This window comes from Equus quagga, chromosome 2 (assembly GCF_021613505.1).
Source record: "Equus quagga isolate Etosha38 chromosome 2, UCLA_HA_Equagga_1.0, whole genome shotgun sequence".
NCBI lineage: Eukaryota > Metazoa > Chordata > Mammalia > Perissodactyla > Equidae > Equus > Equus quagga.
Window position 1 is genome coordinate 77,666,574 of NC_060268.1, and position 20,372 is coordinate 77,686,945.

The 20,372-nt window shown below is 43.2% G+C and overlaps 1 protein-coding gene across 1 annotated transcript in view; it reads left to right on the forward strand.

Moving 5' to 3' along the window:
• Window positions 1-20,372, forward strand: part of TRPM1 (transient receptor potential cation channel subfamily M member 1) — a 113,152-nt gene that overhangs the window by 47,124 nt on the left and 45,656 nt on the right. Inside the window, exons 10-15 of the mRNA XM_046652768.1 lie at window positions 717-789; window positions 1,650-1,750; window positions 12,906-13,079; window positions 14,291-14,425; window positions 15,223-15,273; window positions 17,651-17,791. Of these exons, the coding sequence (XP_046508724.1) occupies window positions 717-789; window positions 1,650-1,750; window positions 12,906-13,079; window positions 14,291-14,425; window positions 15,223-15,273; window positions 17,651-17,791 (675 nt within the window). The remainder of the gene's footprint in view (window positions 1-716; window positions 790-1,649; window positions 1,751-12,905; window positions 13,080-14,290; window positions 14,426-15,222; window positions 15,274-17,650; window positions 17,792-20,372) is intronic.

Sequence of the window (20,372 nt, forward strand, 5' to 3'; positions counted from 1 at the left end):
CTGCCCACGTGTGCACGGTGGAGTTGTTCATATTTTAGTTCAGGCTTTTCCAAGAGGCAGTTTACAAATCCGTACCAAATGGGCAGTTATGTCTAGGTGATGGAAGCAGAATAAGCGCGCACAGAGGAGGGCCCCAGGTGCTTCCAGACCTTGGTGAATGTCGGGTATCATCATGCCTTATCGCACCAATTCCGAGGTTCATGATATTGATCCAATTTAAGGACTTGAGGAAGGTGACATATACTACCCCTTTGCTTACAAAATTCTGTCACTTTACTTTCCAAATGCTGCAATTATTCCCACTCCTCAGCTGTGTTTATAAGGAATAGGCACTCTTGTTGTGCACATGTCAGCCTCTTCAAAATTCTGAATTTATAAATTTCCTACAAATATATCAAATCTGAGTAGAAATGATTTTCTCGTCTCCAATAGCAATTTAGATATCAGAGTGTAGATCCTGAGTGGGCTCCCTCCTCCTGAGGGTGTTGGAGCAGATTAGATAAATAATAAAATAAGGATCCAGGCAAGGATTCAGAGCAGAGACGAGCAATGCTATCACTTCTGGAAATCAAAATCACCTGGTCTAAAATTGCTTAGCTCCCAGAATCGTTGCATTACACATCAGTGTCAATAGCCCTTTTTAAAAAATACCCCAATTCTTCCTCATATTTCCAACTTTGCTTTACTCAGTGTTTTCATGATTAACCTGTTTTCAGGTCACCGTGTTTAGAATGGGTGCCGAGGGTCAGCAAGACATCGAGATGGCAATTTTAACTGCCCTGCTGAAAGGTGAGCTCTCAGGATATGGGCCTTCCTGTCCTTTCAGTGCTGGCCCAGCCTGGCGCTTCCCTCGTGGCTGGGAAATCCCTCTCCCTCTTCTCCTGCCCCAGCCAGCCAGGCTGCCTAAAGTTATCTTAGTACGGAGGCGGGTAGAATGACAAGGCTCAAAATGGGTTTCTTAGGAGGGAGCATTTTGCGTGAGTGCCAATGGACCCTGATGGGCTGAAATCAGAACAAGCTTCCATTTGTAACTAGTTCATTAAGTGTTTCAACTCCTAGAGGGTAAACCTGAAATGGTTTTTCACTGGTAATCACTGCATCCCACAGTGCTCTGTCCAATTTCCCCATCCTGCTGCTAATGATGGCTCTAGGACACACACCTCTTCCCTGCCTCTCAGCTACACTGGGACAACGAGGGGCTAGGAAGGAGGGAGGACAGGGTGTCACCATCGGGCAGCTGCCTGGCAGTGCTGTGCTGGTCTCCCTGCAGCGGGAGCTGGTGCTCTTGGGCTGTGCTCACCTTCAACCTGGAAGGTCAACGCCCCTTGGCTTGGCCTGGCAGATGTCTGGCAAATTCCAGGGCTCCTGTCCTCTTGCAGATGAGAGTCCTGGAGTCACTGGTCTCCTCCTCTGTCCCTCCCAGGCAGACGTTGCTGAGCTGGCATGGAAAGAGGTTGCCTCCATCCTCCTCCCAGGCAGCTCTTTAAGAATATGGAATTCGTAGCTTTGGGACCTGAGGGGTCATTCAGGGGCAAAGGAAAAGGCAGTGATGTTGAGCCAGCCGGGGAAGCCCGTGCTGGTGCCCAGCACCTGCCAAACCCGGGTGGTCCAGGCATGGTGTGAGAAATGCCTGTTTATTGCCTTTCCAGGAACAAACGCATCGGCGCCGGACCAACTGAGCTTGGCGCTGGCTTGGAACCGCGTTGACATAGCACGAAGCCAGATCCTCGTCTTTGGGGCCCACTGGCCGGTGAAACTAAGTGTTTTTCAATTCATACCATTTATCATGACTTTGTACAGATGAAATATTAGTATGTTCTCCCTTGTGGCATGGATCTCAGGAAATTATCTGGGGCTTCTGATGATCCAATGTGTGATCCATCAGGATTATTAGGAGCTGTTGCTATTTAACTTCAAAGAACCAGCCAGAAGTGAGAGCTACTAGTACTAATTACAAATTCAAACCAGTACTCTTGAAGAAATACCCACTAAATATTTTATCGTTGCTGGTGGAAGTGGGTTTTTACCTTTTTAAAGAAAACGAAGAAAGAAAATAGTTCATTAAAATTAAGTACGATGATTGCATTGAGAGTATTGACTTTTCAAGCTATGTTCTATGAAACCCTGGAGGCCTAGAGAACTCTGTGTGTGTGTGTGATGTGTGCATATGGTCGTGTGTGTGTGTGTGTGGTATATACCTGTGGTATCTGTCTATGTACGACAAGGGCAATGTGTGAGAGGATGTTCGTGTGTGAGTGTGGTACAGTTGTGTGTGGGTGTGGTGTGGGCTGTGTGCATAAGGAGTGTGTATGATGAGCAGTCTAGGCCTCCTGCTTCCCCTTCAATCAAAGCAGCTTCTTTGCTCTGTTTTTAGATGAGGATTCAGGGTCAATTTTTGCTTGCAAAAAGGGCACTGCAGCTTAAAAAGGGGTTTGGAAGATCTAAAGGGTTCATATCAGATTTTAAAAATCATATTTCTCAAAACATGCCTGGCATATCACTGCACAAATGCATTTTATTTTTAATAATTACTCTTTATCAAATTAGTATGAAGAGTTTATGGAATAAGATGAGCACATTAAAGGAATAAGATGTGAGATTGGAAGGGTGTTTGTGTATGTTGATTATTGAATTACACAAATTAAGAAAAATAGCACAATACCTTAAATATTTTAATTTTCTCTTTAATCTCCGGGTTTTTCCACTCTTGGTAAAGGACGTCAGAGCAACATAAGTTCCTCCATGAGTGGTTCTGAGGCAGAATGCTGTGGCAGAGAACCTAAAAGATTCCGGAATGGAGTGTGAGGAAGGGCTCTGTCACGAGCTCTAGAGACCTTCTACCCAGGAAGGAGGATCCAGACCTTGTGTGTCTCTTTTTCTCTTCAATGAGGAGTGTCTTACTGAGGACGCATTTCTGAGTCAGCCACAGAGACAGCCATGCACTCGAGATTGTAGAAAGAAGCTAACGCAGGGAATCTGCCGCGACACACAGGCCCTGCCTGGCCGGAAATGATGGCCTGCATCCCATCTTCCCCTCTTCTTATTAAGAAAGCAATAAGTAATTTGTAGAAAACACAGACAAGCTAAAAAGAAGGAAATAATCACTCATGACCACACCACCATAGAAAAATTAAGCAGTACCGTATGTGTTTTATAATTTCGTTTTTCCTCTCTTATGTTGGCATTAAATATTCTCCAACCACCTTTTTAATACTGCTTAGTATTCTTTGCTTTCTATGATGCAGTTAATACATGGATATGGTTTAAAAAGCAAATAATGAAGACGAGCATACGATAAAAAACAGAAGCCTCCTGCCCACATCCCAAGGGCATTTAACTGTCTCAGTGTTCAGGTTTCCTGGCACTGCTGATACCATGACAGAGCACGTTTCATCATTTCTTCAATTAATCATGTGTAGACATAGCCATCAATTCTCCGCTTGGAAACAGAAGGAAGCAGTTCGCTTGCACTGCCTCCACCTGCCCTGCCCCTCCGGATTTGATGGTTGCATGTGTAATTGTCTTGTCGGTTACCTTTACAACTGTAAAGAAAAAAGAACACACTAAGCCTTATACTTGTTTCGTCACCTTCAGACTCCTGTGTTGGACAATAAGGAAACCAGCTCTACACTTCCTCTTCCTTTCCTTACACCTTCGACTTTCCTAATTTGGTCAGCCTCAACTTTGCCTGGTGGAGATAGTTAACGTTTACATACCATTCTTTAATCCTCATTAAGGTTCATTTTACATCTTGGTTGTTAATCATCATCAAGTTTTCATACTAGGTTTTTTTTACCAGTTGATGGATATTTGCTTTGCTTCCAGTTTTTGAGTGGGAACAAGGAAGAGTGTTGCTAAGAGCATTTATGTGCAAGTTTGTGTGGATAGATGTTTCCGTTTCTCTTCAGTAGATACCTAGGAGTGGACTTGCTAGGTAGAATGGGAAACATACGTTTATCTTTTTAAGAAAGCGTGTGTGTGTTTTCAAGGTGGCGGTAGCATTTTACATTCCCACTAGCGATGTAGGAGAGTTTCTCCACGTCCTCGTCAACTTTTGGTATCGACAGACTTTCTAATTTTAGCTATTCTAGTGATGTGTAGTAGCGTCTCATTACAGTTTATTTTATTTTATTGTTTCTTGAGATATAATTGATATATAACACTGTATTAGTTTCAGGTGTTCATCATAATGAGTCAATATTTGTATATATCCTGAAATGAGCACCACAATCAGTCTAGTGAACATCCATCACCTCACATAGTTACAAATTCTTTTCTTCTGGTAAGAACTTTTAAGATCTACTCTCTTAGCAACTTTCAAATATGTGCTACAGCATAATTAACTATAGACGCCATGTTGTACATTACAGCCCCAGGACTTATTTATTTTATAACTGTAGGTTTGTAGTTTTTGACCACCTTCAATCATTTTGTCCACCCCTATCCCCCATACTAGGTCTTTATGGTGATTCTAAAAATGGAGAAACCAGCAGATTTTACCGTGATTATATACAGATTGTTCACTGATGACCCTAAAATTATGATTGAACTCAAAGTGGAAGAAAGGTAGTCCTGGGGCACTCACCTGGGCCACACAGATGAAAATACGACAAGCATCAAGGTTCTTACAGTTCATCAATTGTTTAAAATTATGCAATATTTTAGTTTCCTACATATTTGGGGTTTTTTTCCAAGGACAATTAGCCCTGAGCTGACATCTGCTGCCAATCCTCCTATTTTTGCTGAGAAAGATTGGCCCTGAGATAACATCTGTGCCCATCTTCCTCCATTTTATATGCGGGACACCTGCCACAGCATGGCTTGATAAATGATGCATATGTCCGTGCCCAGGAATCAGGCCAGCAAACCCTGGACTGCCAAACTGGAGTGTGTGAACTTAAGTGCTGCACCACCGGGTGGGCCCCTTAGTTTCCTACGTATTTGGACCATGCCTTCTTTGAATACATATTTGCTTTTCCTTGCACTTAAAATTAATTCTCTTTTATTTTCCTAGCATATGTCTTCACATCATTAAGACTATTTTTTCTCTTAATTATTACTGCCTGTTGAGTGGAATTCCCTTTCTTTTTGAAGAATCTTTCAAAGCCTTGTGATTTTCTGGATGCTCTCAAAGCTGCGCAACTATCGACTTCAGAAATCCTCTCCCTGTACACTCGGAGTCAAGTCCATTGCCGCCTGCACTCCATGTCTTTCTCTCTGTCAGATTCCTTTTCATTTTGCTAGAGTATATCTTCAAGTAATTTTTTCATAACATTGTGTGTGACGATAACCACTCTTTGTCTTCACAAGTTTGAAGAAGTCTGCCACACACAAGGCTCATGTCTGTCATATGATTCTCCTTCAATTATGAATGAAACACTGTTTTCTCTTAGATGTATTTTTGAGGTCTTTATCTTTGGTGTTTAGAAATTTCACAAGGACATGTCTTCAATTTCAAACAAAAAGAGAAGTGTACAGAGAACATCAGCTCAAGTGCCCTTATCGCCACTCATGTATCCATTCATTCTGCCCGGCTGTCAAAGGCCTCTTTGTGCTGCAGCCCCAAGTCTTTCCTCAGCTCTGTGAAATTTTCTTCTATCACTTCTTTGAGTATTTCATCCTTCATTTTCTTTCTCTCTCTCCATCTGGAATTCCTATTAGTCAAGCAAATATTGATCCTCCTGGATTGACCCTCCATTTTCTTATTTCCATCTCTCTGTCATTTTGCTGTTTGTTTTTGGAAATCTCCTTAACTTTTTCTTCAGCTTTTATACTATATTTTTATTGTAGGCAATCATTTTTAATATCTAAGAAAACTTTCTTGTTCCCAGTTGGTCCTATTTTCATCTCATAAACACAATATCTGAGAACATAAATTGGATTTTTTAAAGTTCTCTTCTGTTTCCTGAATTATCTCTATTTTCTCCCTGTTCTGCTGCTCCCATTGTTCATTTTGTCCTTTTCTATTGCAGATCCTTGCTCATACACCTACATTTCAGAGTGCGGAATGGAACTGATTAATTAGTATAGGAAGCCTATTTTTGTCAACAGATTTTTCTCCTCCCTGAGAAGGGGACCAGGAATTCCCCATTTAGGAGAGGGGAGCATCCACTGAACAGCTTTGCTGCACCACATGCAGATTAAAATAGGCTGCTGAGGCTCTGGACTTCGCTAGGCAGGCCCTCCCAATTCTTTAGCAGACATTCTTCCAATTTCTGACTTGGGGTGAAGCCTAGGAATGCAGTTGCTCTACACCACCCACTGGCGTGGTGGCTGATATACAAAAGGGAATAGTGGTCTCCTGCTATGTAGACAATCCTTTCACCAATCACCACACTCTCTGGCCAACACTTAACTCTCATTCTTTGAAAATCTGTTCCCACCTCTACTGCTACCTCCACATTACCCATTCGAGCTTCAGCTTCTTCTCCATGGTTTTAACTGCCCATTAGTATTTCCAGAAATGTGTTAATAGCTCTGGTCTGCCTCTGCTCCCTGAAATGGATTTTTTTTCTCCCAGGCCTCTGCTGTCATTTCCATGGGGAAGGAGGGAAAGCAAGAAACACGTGATGAAGACCTCAGCCTGGCATCAAAAGACTTTCTCTGTCTCCCCACAATGGAGTATGTGGTCTCCAAAGTCTTCCAAAGTCTTTAATAGTTGAAGTGCTCAGTTAACTATGTACCTGTGAATCTAAAGTCTTTCTATAATTCTTGATATAACGGAGAGCTTGATATAATAGAAAGCTGTCCCAACAAAACCCTCTGTTCAAGGGTTTTATTAAAAACAACAACAGTAAAGAGAGAGAGTAGTGTCTGATACATACTAGTAGCAAGATTATTTAAATTGAATCATGAGAAGTTACACTAATAATTTTTGAAGGGAAATAGCATAAACTCAATCTGAACATCCAGGAGCAAGGCCTGAGGACATCAAGACTGCTGTCCACTTTAAAGACAAAAATCTACAAACCTTGGCTAGCCTCACTGAGACTTTTGGAAATAGATAGAAAAGTCTACTGACTTTTTAGAGTGAGAACTATTTATTTGGCTTCCATGTATGGACATAGGGCCTGTCCTCAGTAAAACTGTGAACATGAATCATAAAATTGGTAATAATGCCTGATGTTTGGATCATACACTGTGCTTTACCCCATGTGTTCACATACACGAGCATTACTGGATCAGTCTTCACAGCTCTGAACTAGGCCTGATTGTCTTCATTTTATAGTTTAGAAAAACAATTGATACCCTCAATAGGTTAAGCAATTTTTCCCAAGTTTACTCATCACACTTCTAAATAGCAAATAGATCAAAGAAGTCTCAGGAGAAATTTTTAAATGTTTTTAACTAAATGAAAATACAACTTATCAAAATTTGTGGGATGCAGCAAAAGGAGTGCTTAGAGAGAAATTCCTAGCATTGAATGCATATATTAGAATACAAACTAAAGCAGAAACCAATGACATTGAAAACAAGAAATCAATAGAGACAATAAACAAAAACAAAATCTAGTTCTTCGAAAAGATCAATAAAATTAATACACCTCTAGCCAGGCTAACTAAGAAAAAAGAGAGACAACACAAATTACTAATATCAGAAATGAAAGAAGGGACATCACTACAGATCCCATGGACTTAAAAGCATAATAAAGGACTGTTATGAACAACACCCCCAACAAGTGATTTTTCAACCCATATTTGAGGTTGTGAAGGGGAACTTTCTCTCTCCAGATGTGAGCCATGCCATCCCACATCCTTTTAAAAGAGTGGTTTCCACAAATTAACACCCTGTATCAGCTGTGAACTCACCAGTGCATCCCAGAGCAGGACTGTCACCTGCCTTGTGCTGGGGTACACTTCTGGTAATGCAACAATATATAATCTTTCACTCATATCATTTCCGTTTGCAGGAATTCTCAAGGGTTTTGTCATGCACACATCTGCTAAACCTCATCTCCCTCCTCCAGCATTTCTGGGCTTAGCTGTTTTTGAATCCAGGTGGACCTGGATGGGAGACATTGCTACATTTCGCCTTGCTAGATTCAGTCAATAATGTCAGCCTATCAAGATTTTAAAAGTTCCAATTATGTCACCCATTATACTTACCATCTTATTTTCCTCTCAGCCTACTCAAATGCCACAAGCACCGAACCCTCTCTCCAGTCTGTCACATCGCTCTAATTATCTGTGATTCTTCCAGAATAGTTGTTTTCAAGGTGTTTTAGTTAGAAGAGCCCCTTTCTAAAAATGGCATCTTGAGCAGAGCCCCAATATATAAAGGAGATGAGAGCTGAGCCCACCCTATTGGTTGCCTCCCTCCAGGCAGCCCCAGAAGCCCCTCCTCAGAACCAAGGGCTCTGCTGGCCTCAAAGCTACTCATCTAAGATCACCAACACTGCTCTTAGAACCCTAGGGTGTAACCCGTGAGGGCAGAGTTGGTGAACCTGTTTGAGCATCTAGGAACTCTCTTACGATGCCTGACTCCATCTCTTCCACCCTTCAATTCTCCCTGATGGCAAAGACAGAAGTCAAAAGACAGGATGCAGGATTCTACGGCTTCTTGTTTGCTCAGCAGCAGCAAACAATAGAACTAATCTCTCCTTTGACCTTCATTAATCAAACCAAACTTTAAAAACAAACATATTTTTACTTATGTTCACTTAACAAATATTGGTCAACCACTTCCTGCGTGCCAGGCCCTGTTCTAGGTTCTGGGGACATAGAGGCGAATAAAACAAACCTGCCACAGCCCTTACAGAACTCTCTGTGTGGTACTGGGGTGGACGTGGGTTGGGAGGGTGGGCAGGAAGAGAGAGGCAGACAAGAAACAAGTAATCAGACAAATGAATACAGAATTATAAATTGTAGTAAGTGTTAAGAAGGAAACACGCATATTTCCATGAGAGAGAATGTGGTGGATGGGGGAACAAATTTTTACTGAGGCACCAGGGAAAACCCTTCTGAAAAAGTGGAACTAACACTGAGACCTGACAGGTGAATGAATGCTGGTGGTGAAGAGTGAGGGCAAGCACCTTCTGGGCAAAGATAAGCATGTGCGAGGGGCCTGAGGCAAGAAAGAACTGGATATTCTCAAGTAATTGATTGAAGAGGGAAAAAACGCTAGTGTGGCTGGAACCCAGAGTGAGAAGAGGGTGACTGGGGAGGAGGCTGCAAGCCAGCCAGGAGCTGTGCCTTGCAGAGCCCTGAAGACCGAGGACAGAAGGCTGGGTCCTAAGAGCTTGAGGGTCCACTTAAGGATTTTCCTTTTTTTAAGCAACAATAGACATTTATTTTCTCACACAGTGTCTGTGGATCAGGAATTTTGGAATGGCATAGCTGGGTAGTTCAGGCTCCAGGGCTCTCAGAAGATCATAGTCAAGCTGTAGGCTAGGGCTGCAGTCATTTGAAGGCTTGACCGGGGCTGGAGGATCCACTTCAGGCTGGCTCACCCAGTAGTGGGCAAGTTAAAGCTGGCTGTTGGCTGAGGGCCTCAGCTCCTCCCCAGCGTGGACTCTCCATAGGGCTGCTTGAAGGTCTTCACAACACGATGGCTGGCAACTTTTGCTTTTCCTTCTAGTCTTTCTACTTTGTTTCCTTAAATTGCTGTATCACTTTTTGGTTTTTTGTTTGTTTGTTTTCACAACTTTCTTATTGTGGTAAAGGACATTTAACATAAAATTTACCATCTTAACCACTTTTTTAAGAGTACATTCAGTAATATTAAGTATATTCATATTGTTGTGCAACCATCACCACCATCCATCCACAGAACACTTTTCATCGTGCAAAACTGAAACTCTGCACCCATTAAATTTTAACTCCCCGTTCCCTTCTCCCTCTAGCCCCTAGAAACTACCTTCTACTTCTGTGGCTATGAATTTGACTACTGTAGGTACTTCATAAAAGTGGAATCATACAGTATTTGTCCTTTTGTGACTGGCTTATTTTATTTAGCATAATGTCCTCAAGGTTGTAGCATGTGTCAGAATTTCCTTCCTTTTAAGGCTGAATAATATTCCATTGTATGTAAATACCACATTTTGCTTATCCATTCATCCATGGATCAACATGGGTTCCTTCTATGTTTCGGCTATTGTGAATAATGCTGCTACGAACATGGGTGTACAAACATCTTTCAAGACCCTCTTTCAATTCTTTTGGGTGTATACCCCAAAGCAGAACTTCTGGATCGTATAGTAATTCTATGTTTAATTTTTTTGAGGAACTGCCAAACTTCTCCACAGCAGCTGCACAATTTTACATTCCCTACAACAGTGTACAAGTTTTCCAATTTCTCCACATCTTCTCCAACACTTGTGATTTTCTATAATAGTCATCTTAATGGGTGTGAGATAGTATCTCGTTGTGATTTTGATTTGTATTTCTCTAATTATTTGTGATGTTGAGCATCTTTTCATGTACTTGTTGGCCATTTGTATACATTATTTTGAGAAATGTCTATTCAAGTTCTTTGCCCATTTTTGAACTAGGTTGGTTGTTTTTCTGTTGTTGAGTTTTAGGAGTTCTCTATATATTCTGGATATTAATCTCTTATCAGACATATGATTTGCAAATATTTTCCCCATTCTGTGGGTTGCCTTTACTCTGTTGATAGTGCCTGCCTTCCTTCCTTCCTGCCCTGCTTCCTTCCTCTCCTGAGGAAGATCCACCCTGAGCTAACATCCATTATCAATCTTACTCTTTTTTTGCTTGAGAAAGATTAGCCCTGAGCTAACATCTGTGCTAATCTTCCTCTGCTTTATATGTGGGTCACTGCCACAGCATGGCTGATGAGTGCTGTAGGTCTGTGCCCAGGTTCTGAACCCACAAACTCAGGCTGAAATGGAGCCCACCCAACCACTAGGCCACGAGGCTTGCCCCTGATGGTGTCTTTTGATGTACAAAAGTTTTTAATTTTAATGAAGTCTGAATCATCTTTGTTTTTCTTGTGTTGCCTGTGCTTTTGGTGTTATACTCAAGAAATCATTGACGAATCCAATATCATAAAGCTTTTGCCTTATATATTAAATGTCATAAAGATTTGCCTTTTTCTTCCCTTCCAAAAGTTTTATACATTTAGTTCTTTGATCCATTTCAAGTTAATTTTTGTATATGACATTAGATAAGGGTCCAACTTCCTTCTTTTGCATGTGGATATCCAGCTTTCCCAGCGTCATTTGATGAAAGCCATGTCACTTTTTCTCTCAGGACCATAATGCTCTTATCTGCATGAGAAGTCAGCCAGGACACATTTTCACCCACATCTCTATGTGGACCAGGACCCACACAAATATGTACACTGCCCTCAATGCAATCTCTGCCCTGCCCTACTTAAGGATTTTAGGCAGGAGAGTTACATCGTTCCATGTATATATTTAAAGATTGTTCTGGACTTACCGGGAAAAATGAACTGAGTGGGTGCAATGGCAGATGAGAAAAGTCCTGATAATAGACTATTGAACTAATTCAGGTGAGAGACAGCACCTTGGACTAGAGTGCAGGCAAAGGAGAAGGCAAGAATTGGAAAGCACTAAGCGATATTTAGCACGAAACATGACTGCACTTAGGGATGGATTAATCATGAAGGAGGGCAGTGGGGCGAGCGAGATGTCAGCCATGAGCTCCAGTTCTCTGGCTCACCACTTCACTGAGATAAGGGACACTGGAAGAGGAATCAGTTGGAGGGAAGGTTCTGAGTGTGGTTTTGGACATCATGAGCTGAAAGAGTCTTTGAGACATCCGAGTGGAGGTGCTGAGTAGGCAGAGGAACGCTGGGGAGAGAGATGGGCTGGAGCTAGAAAGGAGAGGTCATGTGCAAACCACTGGGGCTGGAGGTGTGGGCCTCGCTGAGGTCGCTGAGGGACAGTAGAGTAGAAGGGAAGGCGGCTGAGAATGGAGCCTTAGGAGTCATGACATTTAAAGCCTGTGCTGAGAAGCAGTGGCCAGACAGGAAAACCACGGTGTTTGGCATCTGAGAAGCTGTGAGAAGAGGCTTGAGGAGGAAGCAGGCAGGAGTCAGACGCGTTGAGAATTGATCCTGAGGAGGACTAAGAAATGTACATGAGGTGGCACCAGCACAGCGATCAGTGACCACAGCCAGAGCCGTGGACAGAAGGGAAGAAGCAGCAGAGCTCGTGGAGGAGAGGGGGGAAGGGAGGGAATGGAGACTCTGCGTGCACGCAACTCACCAGAAGAGTTTGGCCAGAGGAGAGGGCAAGCCTGGCAAGATAGGGGTTAAGGTTGTTTCAACGTCAGTGTCTCTGTGTCTGCACCAGGTCCATCTCCTCCCATGTTCTCCAGTCAACCAGGAGACAAGGCCCAGGGGCCAGGGCCCAGTTCTGCGCTCGCTCCCGTTCTGAGCAGAGCACACTCTTCCCTTGGTGCATCCAGCCTGCTCCCACACGTGTACATGTCAGGGACATCCAGGGCATCTTCTTTACCCACCGATAAGCCCACCTCACACTTCTGTCCAAACAGGCATATGCAGGTACACTCGTTGTCTCTGACCCCTTCACAATCGTTCTCTCCTGTTTCCGTTAGCAACCATAGGCACTTCTTGTTGGCGCCATTGAACTTAGCTCTCAGCACCCTTTCTTCTAGGCAAAAACTTGCATCAATCAAAATGCCAGCCACTTTAAGAACATAAATGCATTTCATCAAGCACTTAAGTAACAGTGTTCACAATATCAGGGCCTTCTCCAGCAGACAGCCAGGCCTGAGGTCACTGAGCGTGTGTGCGTGTGTGTGTTTGCGTGCGCTCACATTCACATGAGTGTGTGTGCACATATGTGCTCACGTGTATGGGGGGTGCCTGTGTGCATGCAGAAATGGGGGGTTAATACGCTTGTCTTGGGAGAAGGCACAGCTTTAACACCTTTTCCTGATTCTGCTTGCGGTGGACTGCAGCCCCTGGGAAGCCTGGCCCCCCCGACGGATAGCAAGTCCACAGAGAAGGAGAAGAAGCCGCCCACAGCGACCACCAAGGCGGGAAGAGGAAAAGGAAAAGGGAAGAAGAAAGGGAAAGTGAAAGAGGAGGTGGAGGAAGAAACTGATCCCCGGAAGATCGAGCTGCTGAACTGGGTATGTGGAAAGCCCTCGTCCCATTGCTCGGGATCATGGAGATCACGGATCCGTCACCCTCTTCCTCCAGGGGAAGGGGCAGCTCTGGTTGCCCTTGCTTCAGCCCCACAGGAGGGAGGCCCGGAGGCCCCCGAGGCAGTGGTAAAGCATCAGCGGGGACGGTGTCAACATTTCAAACAGCAACTGCATGTTTGCTCTGATGCGCCTGTCAGCTTGCCACAAATGCCAAACGTTCCTGCGTTTGGGGAAATGAAGCCACTCAGACAGGAGGCCCGGGTCATCTTGCTCAGCAGCGGCTTTCTCTGCCCGGCAGCCATGTGGATGCTTGATGTGTCAAACTATGGGAAACAAACCAACTACAACCAAATAAATGTAGTTCAGGGAACAAAACCTTTTTAAAGATGTGGTGGTTGGGTGTATAGATGTAACAGCAATTGTCCGGGCTGGGAGGCTGGACTCACACATTGCACGGGGGTTCCTGGCCTTGGTGCTGTCAGGACACAGGCAAGACAGGGCACTGGGCCTCTGCAGTGACATGCGACTGGCGTTGTCACAGTCACTCACCCTGGTGGCATGCTGCATGCCCACGGGGTCCCAGCCTACCATGAAGGCAATTCTCAGTCAAGGAAACAAACTCTCTCAAGTTGCTCTCTCCAGCAAGGCTTCACACTATATTGAGTGTGGCAGCTTCCATCATTTTTAAAGGACAGGGACATAGATGAAAAATAATATTATATAAAATACTACAATCTACCAACTCAATAAATGTTGTTTACAGAGATCAGAGCTTGGTGATTCAAGTACTGATTGCAGTTTTATTTTGAAAAGAATGCTACAATGTATGTAGTTTTTCTTTCTCGTGTTTATATTAAAAGAAAAACTAATAAACTATTTTAATTAAAACAAAAAAACAAAACTGGAAACTGGAGGAGCAATGCCAGTTTGGTGGTAACTTTGAATCCTCTTCAATTTGTTTGAAAAAGAAGAAAGTCATTTACGAACTCGATACTTTAATAGGACATGTAGGGGCCAAACTTAGAAGAAAGGAGAGGGGAGACTGGGCATGTTTACTCAAGACAAAGAGCAAAGAGAACCACGTTCAGAATACTCTGGGATCTGGGAGATACGCTGTCTGAAATGTTTCCAGTCTGCTCCTGCCTAGTGTCCCTTTGAGGGGCCACTCACGGGCTCCCTCTCCTTGGTTGGTGCAGGTGAATGCTCTGGAGCAAGCCATGCTGGACGCTTTGGTCTTAGATCGAGTCGACTTTGTGAAGCTCCTGATTGAAAATGGAGTGAACATGCAACACTTTCTTACCATTCCAAGGCTGGAAGAGCTTTATAACACAGTGAGCGTTCTAGAGGAGGGAAGGCAGAGGGGGGCTAGCCATCTGAATATATTTATCACTGGTGGGTATTATGCATACATGTGCTCAGATGAGCATAGAATCATTGGAACACGATTTCAGCCGGGAGGGCCATCATTTACGGCAGGCAGCTATTCTCACCTGCCGCTGGCCACAGTTTATGTTCAAGTTCTTATAACTACCGCCAGGCCTAGCCGGATGCTCCCTTCTGGAGTAGTATTAACTTGGGTGTGATATATGAGGACTAGTTTATGCCAAGAGAGAATCTAGCTTCCCAAATCATCAGCAGAGTGAAAAGTTACCTGGGAGAGCAGACATTTGTTCCTCGGGACCCTCACTTTTTTATGTGGCTTTGGTGAAAAACGTAGAAGTAAGTTTTCACAGCAAACAGCTCCACTGTATTAGAATGGAAGTGTTTGGAAATCCTCTTGGCTTTTTATTAATACAATAAGAATTTTATTTTCTTCCCCATTCTAAAATTTTAAGTAGCAGAAATGGTCTTCAGCAGTTGCTTGCTAAAACTTGTTGGTTAATTTTAAACATAATACTGTATATCATAAGAAGCTCTTTAAATTAATTCAATAGAAAGTATTTAACATATTTTTTCATGCGTTGGAAACTTTTGAACCATGACCAGTCCTATCCTGTAAAAGAAACAGGTTGAGAGGAGGTTACCTTCCAGTTTTCGTAACTCATTAATTTTACACAGTAGGGTAAGATTTTGCTCCAAGAATTGAAGAGAAAAACATATTTAATATGGCTGAATGCTTCCCTTTCAGAGGCTGGGTCCACCAAACACACTTCATTTGCTGGTGAGAGATGTGAAAAAGGTCAGTCTGCTGTTTTATAATCCTGACCTATTGGTAAGACATTTTCTAAAGCTATTTTTAAATTTCCAGAATGTGTTGTCTCATTATTGGAGGCACAGGAAATAATGAATTCCTCTCTCCATAAAAAGAGTTTACTTAAAACTAAAGAGAAAAACTTCTTTAAGTGTAGTGTTCATCCCCACACATGATAGACTGGTGCTGACCGACTGTTGATTATGGGTTGGCCCCATTACCGAGGCGGGGCAGCCGCCAGGGAGGGCTCGCCTTAGCTGACCGGAGCTGCCATCTGTCAGTGCAGCCTTCTGTTCCCTGTCTACTTTAAGACCTGCCTCGCTCCTTCACTGTGCCTCCTTCCAGAAGTAGCAGCAGGACATGCCTCATGTCATTCTCTGTGTTCTGTGGATAGAAGCAGTTGTTCTTGGCCCTCGCTCTTCCCTCATTAGTGGGGGACAGATGTTTCCCCACTTTCCACTGCACTGACTTCTCACAGCCTGTGCTCTTGCGGGGTCTCATTAGCTTGCTGTTCTGTCCTGGCATTTCTTGAGTTGGGTCGCCACAGGCTAGAGGATTAAGTCAGAGTGATTCATTTCCCCAGAATGCAGTTCCTGGCATGCAAAGTGTGGAGCGTGCATTCACATTCTGAGCGAGAGAAAATAACTCAAATGAGAGAACAGGGTTTTTAGTCAGAGTCCTAGATAGTCTGGTCATATTTCACACACATAGATCATTCTAATAATATGAGAATTTGGCTTCCGGGGACATCCAGTGGATCAGAACAGAATCAGTGGATCTGGGAACCAAAAGGGATCAGTGCCCTTTCTTTCTACACAAGGAATCTGATTTCCCAGATTTCTTGGATTAGGAAGTGCGAACATTCAAAAGCTACAGCTACCCAAGTTCAGACCCAACCACTCTCACTAAATGGCTTCCATAATCCTCCAGTCCCGCTCCCTCCCACGGTCCGGCCACAGTCACAAGACTCCCTGACTCAAAATCCTCCAAGGCCTCGTGAAGGTCAAGCTCCTCCCAAGACACTTGCTCTGTAATGGCCCTGGCCCTGTCGAGGTCTCCTCCTCTTTCCCATCATGTCTCCAGCACAGGGCACACTAACCATGCAGACCCACATTGCAGAGGAGCAGAGCGCATGTTCTGTCCCAGGGCCACGTCCGCAGTGCACTTCCTCCTGGTGCCCACAGACCCTTCTCCACCTGCTCCCAGCTACCTTGGGTGTCGTGTTCTCTAGGAAGCCCTTTCTCACCCTCCCATCTGCCCATCCACGTAGAGCTGGGGGCCAAACATGCTGCTGCATCAAGGCTGTTTGTAGCTTTGCCCCTTTCCCGGGAAACAGCAAGCTCTCTCAGAGCAGGGCTGTGTCCCCTTGTCTCGGCGCATGGAATCCCCTACAGGGTCAAGGATCACAATAGGGGCTGAACACACACTTTATGCCTGGGTGAAGGATTTAGTAAATGTAGCCAGCCCTATTGTAAAGGGAAGACATCTGGAATTTGTAATCTCCACGCCGTGGACCCCAGGTTACCACCATCATTTCAGCCATGTAAAATGAACCGAGAAATACATAGCACACAGCAAAGAATCCTCATAATCAACCGGTGAGTGCTGCCTTCTGGATAAGTTAGCTGCCAGGGACGTGAATGACTGGCTTACAAATGCACGGATAGCCTCTAGTAGCACTTTTCCTCTCTGCCTACACGCTGACTTTGTCTCAACATACCCTCTTCCATTTTCTTGCAAAACTCTGCCCCTTCGGTGCCTCCCAGCCACACCACATAGTTTGTGGTGTTTGTGTTCTTCCTGAAATCTGAGGGGTCCCCCAGAAAGTCACAGGGCATCATGCAGAAGTTCCACTGGAAAAGTCCCAGCCCCAGAGATATTCTGTTCTCCCACTGCCTCCTGTGCATTCCTCCTGCCGGTTTCACCGGTCGCTTCCTCCTTCCACAAGAAATCTGGATTCCAGCCCCCTGGAGGCGGCTTCTCCCCTGCCAGCAGCTATCACAGCACCTTCTCATCAAAACTGACCTGTGACCTGCTCTTACAAAGGCAGTCTCACCCCAGTTTTATGTTGATACATGCCTACTACAAGCCATTCTGTACGAGCCCACGAACAAGCGTAGTCCTGTACCCACAGCCTCAGGGGTTTCTAACCCTTCTCATTGGGAAACTTTAACCCATTTTCTGAAGCATAGCTTAACCCATCATCTCCTGCAATCACATGGTAATAGACTGAATACTGTTTAATGCCTGTCCCTTACACTAACGCCCAAGTTGTGTCCAGGAATGACCGCTATGCCTGAGGTGTGATGAAGTCCGCACTGCCAAGGCATTCCCACCGGGTCTGAGACAGCTTCTCTTCTTACAGGGCAACCTTCCTCCCGACTACCACATCAGCCTCATAGACATAGGGCTCGTGCTGGAGTACCTCATGGGAGGCGCCTACCGCTGCAACTATACTCGGAAGAGCTTTCGGACCCTTTACAACAACTTGTTTGGACCCAAGAGGGTAGAACTAAGTGAACGTGTGGTGTTCCGTGCTTTCTGGAATCATATGTGGTTCCTGCTGTGCTTTCCAATAACTCAGGCTATCCAAAGCCAGGCTCTTCACCCCATCCCCAAGCACACCTAGCCTTCCTCCTGCAGCGACTCAGGTGTGAGGCCTCACCGTCCCTGCAGAAGCCCAGCCTTCACCCGGAGCCACTCTCCTTCACCCCTTAGCAAACTGGGCACTCAGCCCATCCATTGCATCTGCCTTCTGTCCTTTGTCTACAAAAGCCCTCCTCCTGGCCTCATTTGTCTCTGCCCTCTCCAATCCACCCTACCTACCACCGTAACGACCCTCATCTTCTAAAGCAAGGGACATGACAGTGCACTTCCTGCTTAAAAACTCCCAGCGTGCCCCACTTCCTGAAGAATCACCGCCAGCTCATTATCATGGCATCTGAGGCTTTCCACCAGTGTCCCCACCCTGTCGTGGGAGACCACGTACCTACACCAAAATCAAATTGTAGTGCTGTGCCAGCCATGTCTTCCTCTGATCAAAATTCCATGCTTATCACAAGTCCAACTCAAATGTCAGATCTTCCATGAAGCCCTTCTCTCTCCCTGGACTTAGAAGCCCTGCAGCTCTGTGTCTGCATTTCTGTTAGGGACCTTCTTTGGTTCCTCCTGGATTGAGGGTCATGTGTCTGCATGTCTTTCTCCTCAACTGACTTCAGCTGACAGATGCAGAGTTTCCATATTCAAGCATTTCTTTTCCTGGAATATTGTCCATAAGTGTTAATAAGAAGTACTTTTTAATCTACTGTTATGTCTCCTGCTAACAATACTACTACTGTGCTACTAACATTAGTTATCTGAGTAATTTGATTTTTTTCTCTCCTTTCATTACGCAGCCTAAAGCCCTTAAACTTCTGGGGATGGAAGTAAGTAGGATTTGTTTTCAATAGACCTGTGACATCTTGGCCAAATCTATGTAGCCCTCTTCATTTTATGTTTGTTTAACATAAAATTGAAGGAGTTTGTTTTTCATGAATAAATCCACTACACTACACATCAAATTACTTAGATGATTTAGTTAAATTATATAAAAGGATCATAGGCATTTTTTTAAAAAGAGGTAAAAGCTACCCAATTCATTTTATGGAGTTAGCAAAACCATGGTTTCAAAAGCAGACAAAGATTAAACAAAAAAACTAGAGAATAATGCCACTTACATACGCAAAAATCATAAATAACACCAAAAGAAATTCAATGGAATATTTTTAAAGTCCTAAACAAGTAATTAAAGTCTCTGAGAATGCAAATCTAATGTAATGTAGTAAGTCTGTAATATAGCGTGTCATATCAATAAGTCAAAGAAGGAAAACAGTATGATGTGATCATTTTTCAATAGATACTAAAGAGGAATTGAAAAAATGTAATTCTTTAACTTTTTTCAAAAGTTAGGTTACTAGAAAGAAATAAAATAAAATAAATTATAAAATCAACATACTCTCTGATGTGATTAAAATACACGTATACCTTGTAATAAGAGGAAACCTGTTACGGAGCAGTGGCACACTGGAGTCATTTCTATTAAAATCAAGAAGAAGACAAGCACACCCATTATCATCGGCATCATAATTATCCCCATTAGCTTTTAAAACTGTTCTGGAAATTGTACCACATGAAAAAATAAACATTAAAAAAAATACCTAAAAAGGGGAGAAAACGATTATCCACAAAAAATATTTCGTATCTAGAAAACCCATGAAAATCAACTGTAGTTCCCTTACCATAGGACAAAAGTCCCTAGAAATTACCTTAACAAGGAACCCTAAGAACAAAGCACTAGACATAAAAATATACAAATGAATGAAAGAAATACCATAACACATAACATTGAGATTGACTATTGTAAAAATTCTTCTTAAATACATTGATGAGTTAAATATCATCCCAATTTCTGTATGGATTCAAGGTAGAAGGTTTGATTCTGTGTTCACAATTAAGACTGACCTTTAGCATTGTCGCATCAGAGTTGATGGAGTTGTGGTCCTGTAAGGGTTATGATGTGGAGCTTTCCATACTTTCCTATTCTCTCAATTCTTTATGTCATATAGGGCTTATCTATTGAGTGAAGGTTCTCCTGCAAAATAACCAGGTCCCACTGCTCTTTTTTAGAGGTGTATCTTTCACTACCTTTATAATAACGTTTATGAGTCCACTCAAGCTTTCCATTTTCTCTATTCAACTTTGGTCATTTATATTTTCCTAGAAAATAGTTTATTTCATCTAGACTTTCAAGTTGATTGTTATAAATCTTTCTATAGCAGTCTATTTTTTTCAATCTTCACAATATCTTAGTTGTGTGCCTTTTCTTCCAATTTTTTAAAAATTTGTATCTTCTTTCTTTTTTTTCTTAACCAAACTTGCCTACATATTTGGTATTTTTGCTTTATCAAGCAACTTTTCTTTTTTCTGTTTTCTATTTTATTAATATCTGTTTTATTTATTTATTTTTAGTAGAAAACCCTTTTATTCTCCTTCCTTGCTCCTGGATTTTTTGTTTGTTTTTTGAGGTAAAATCAGTTTATAACATTATA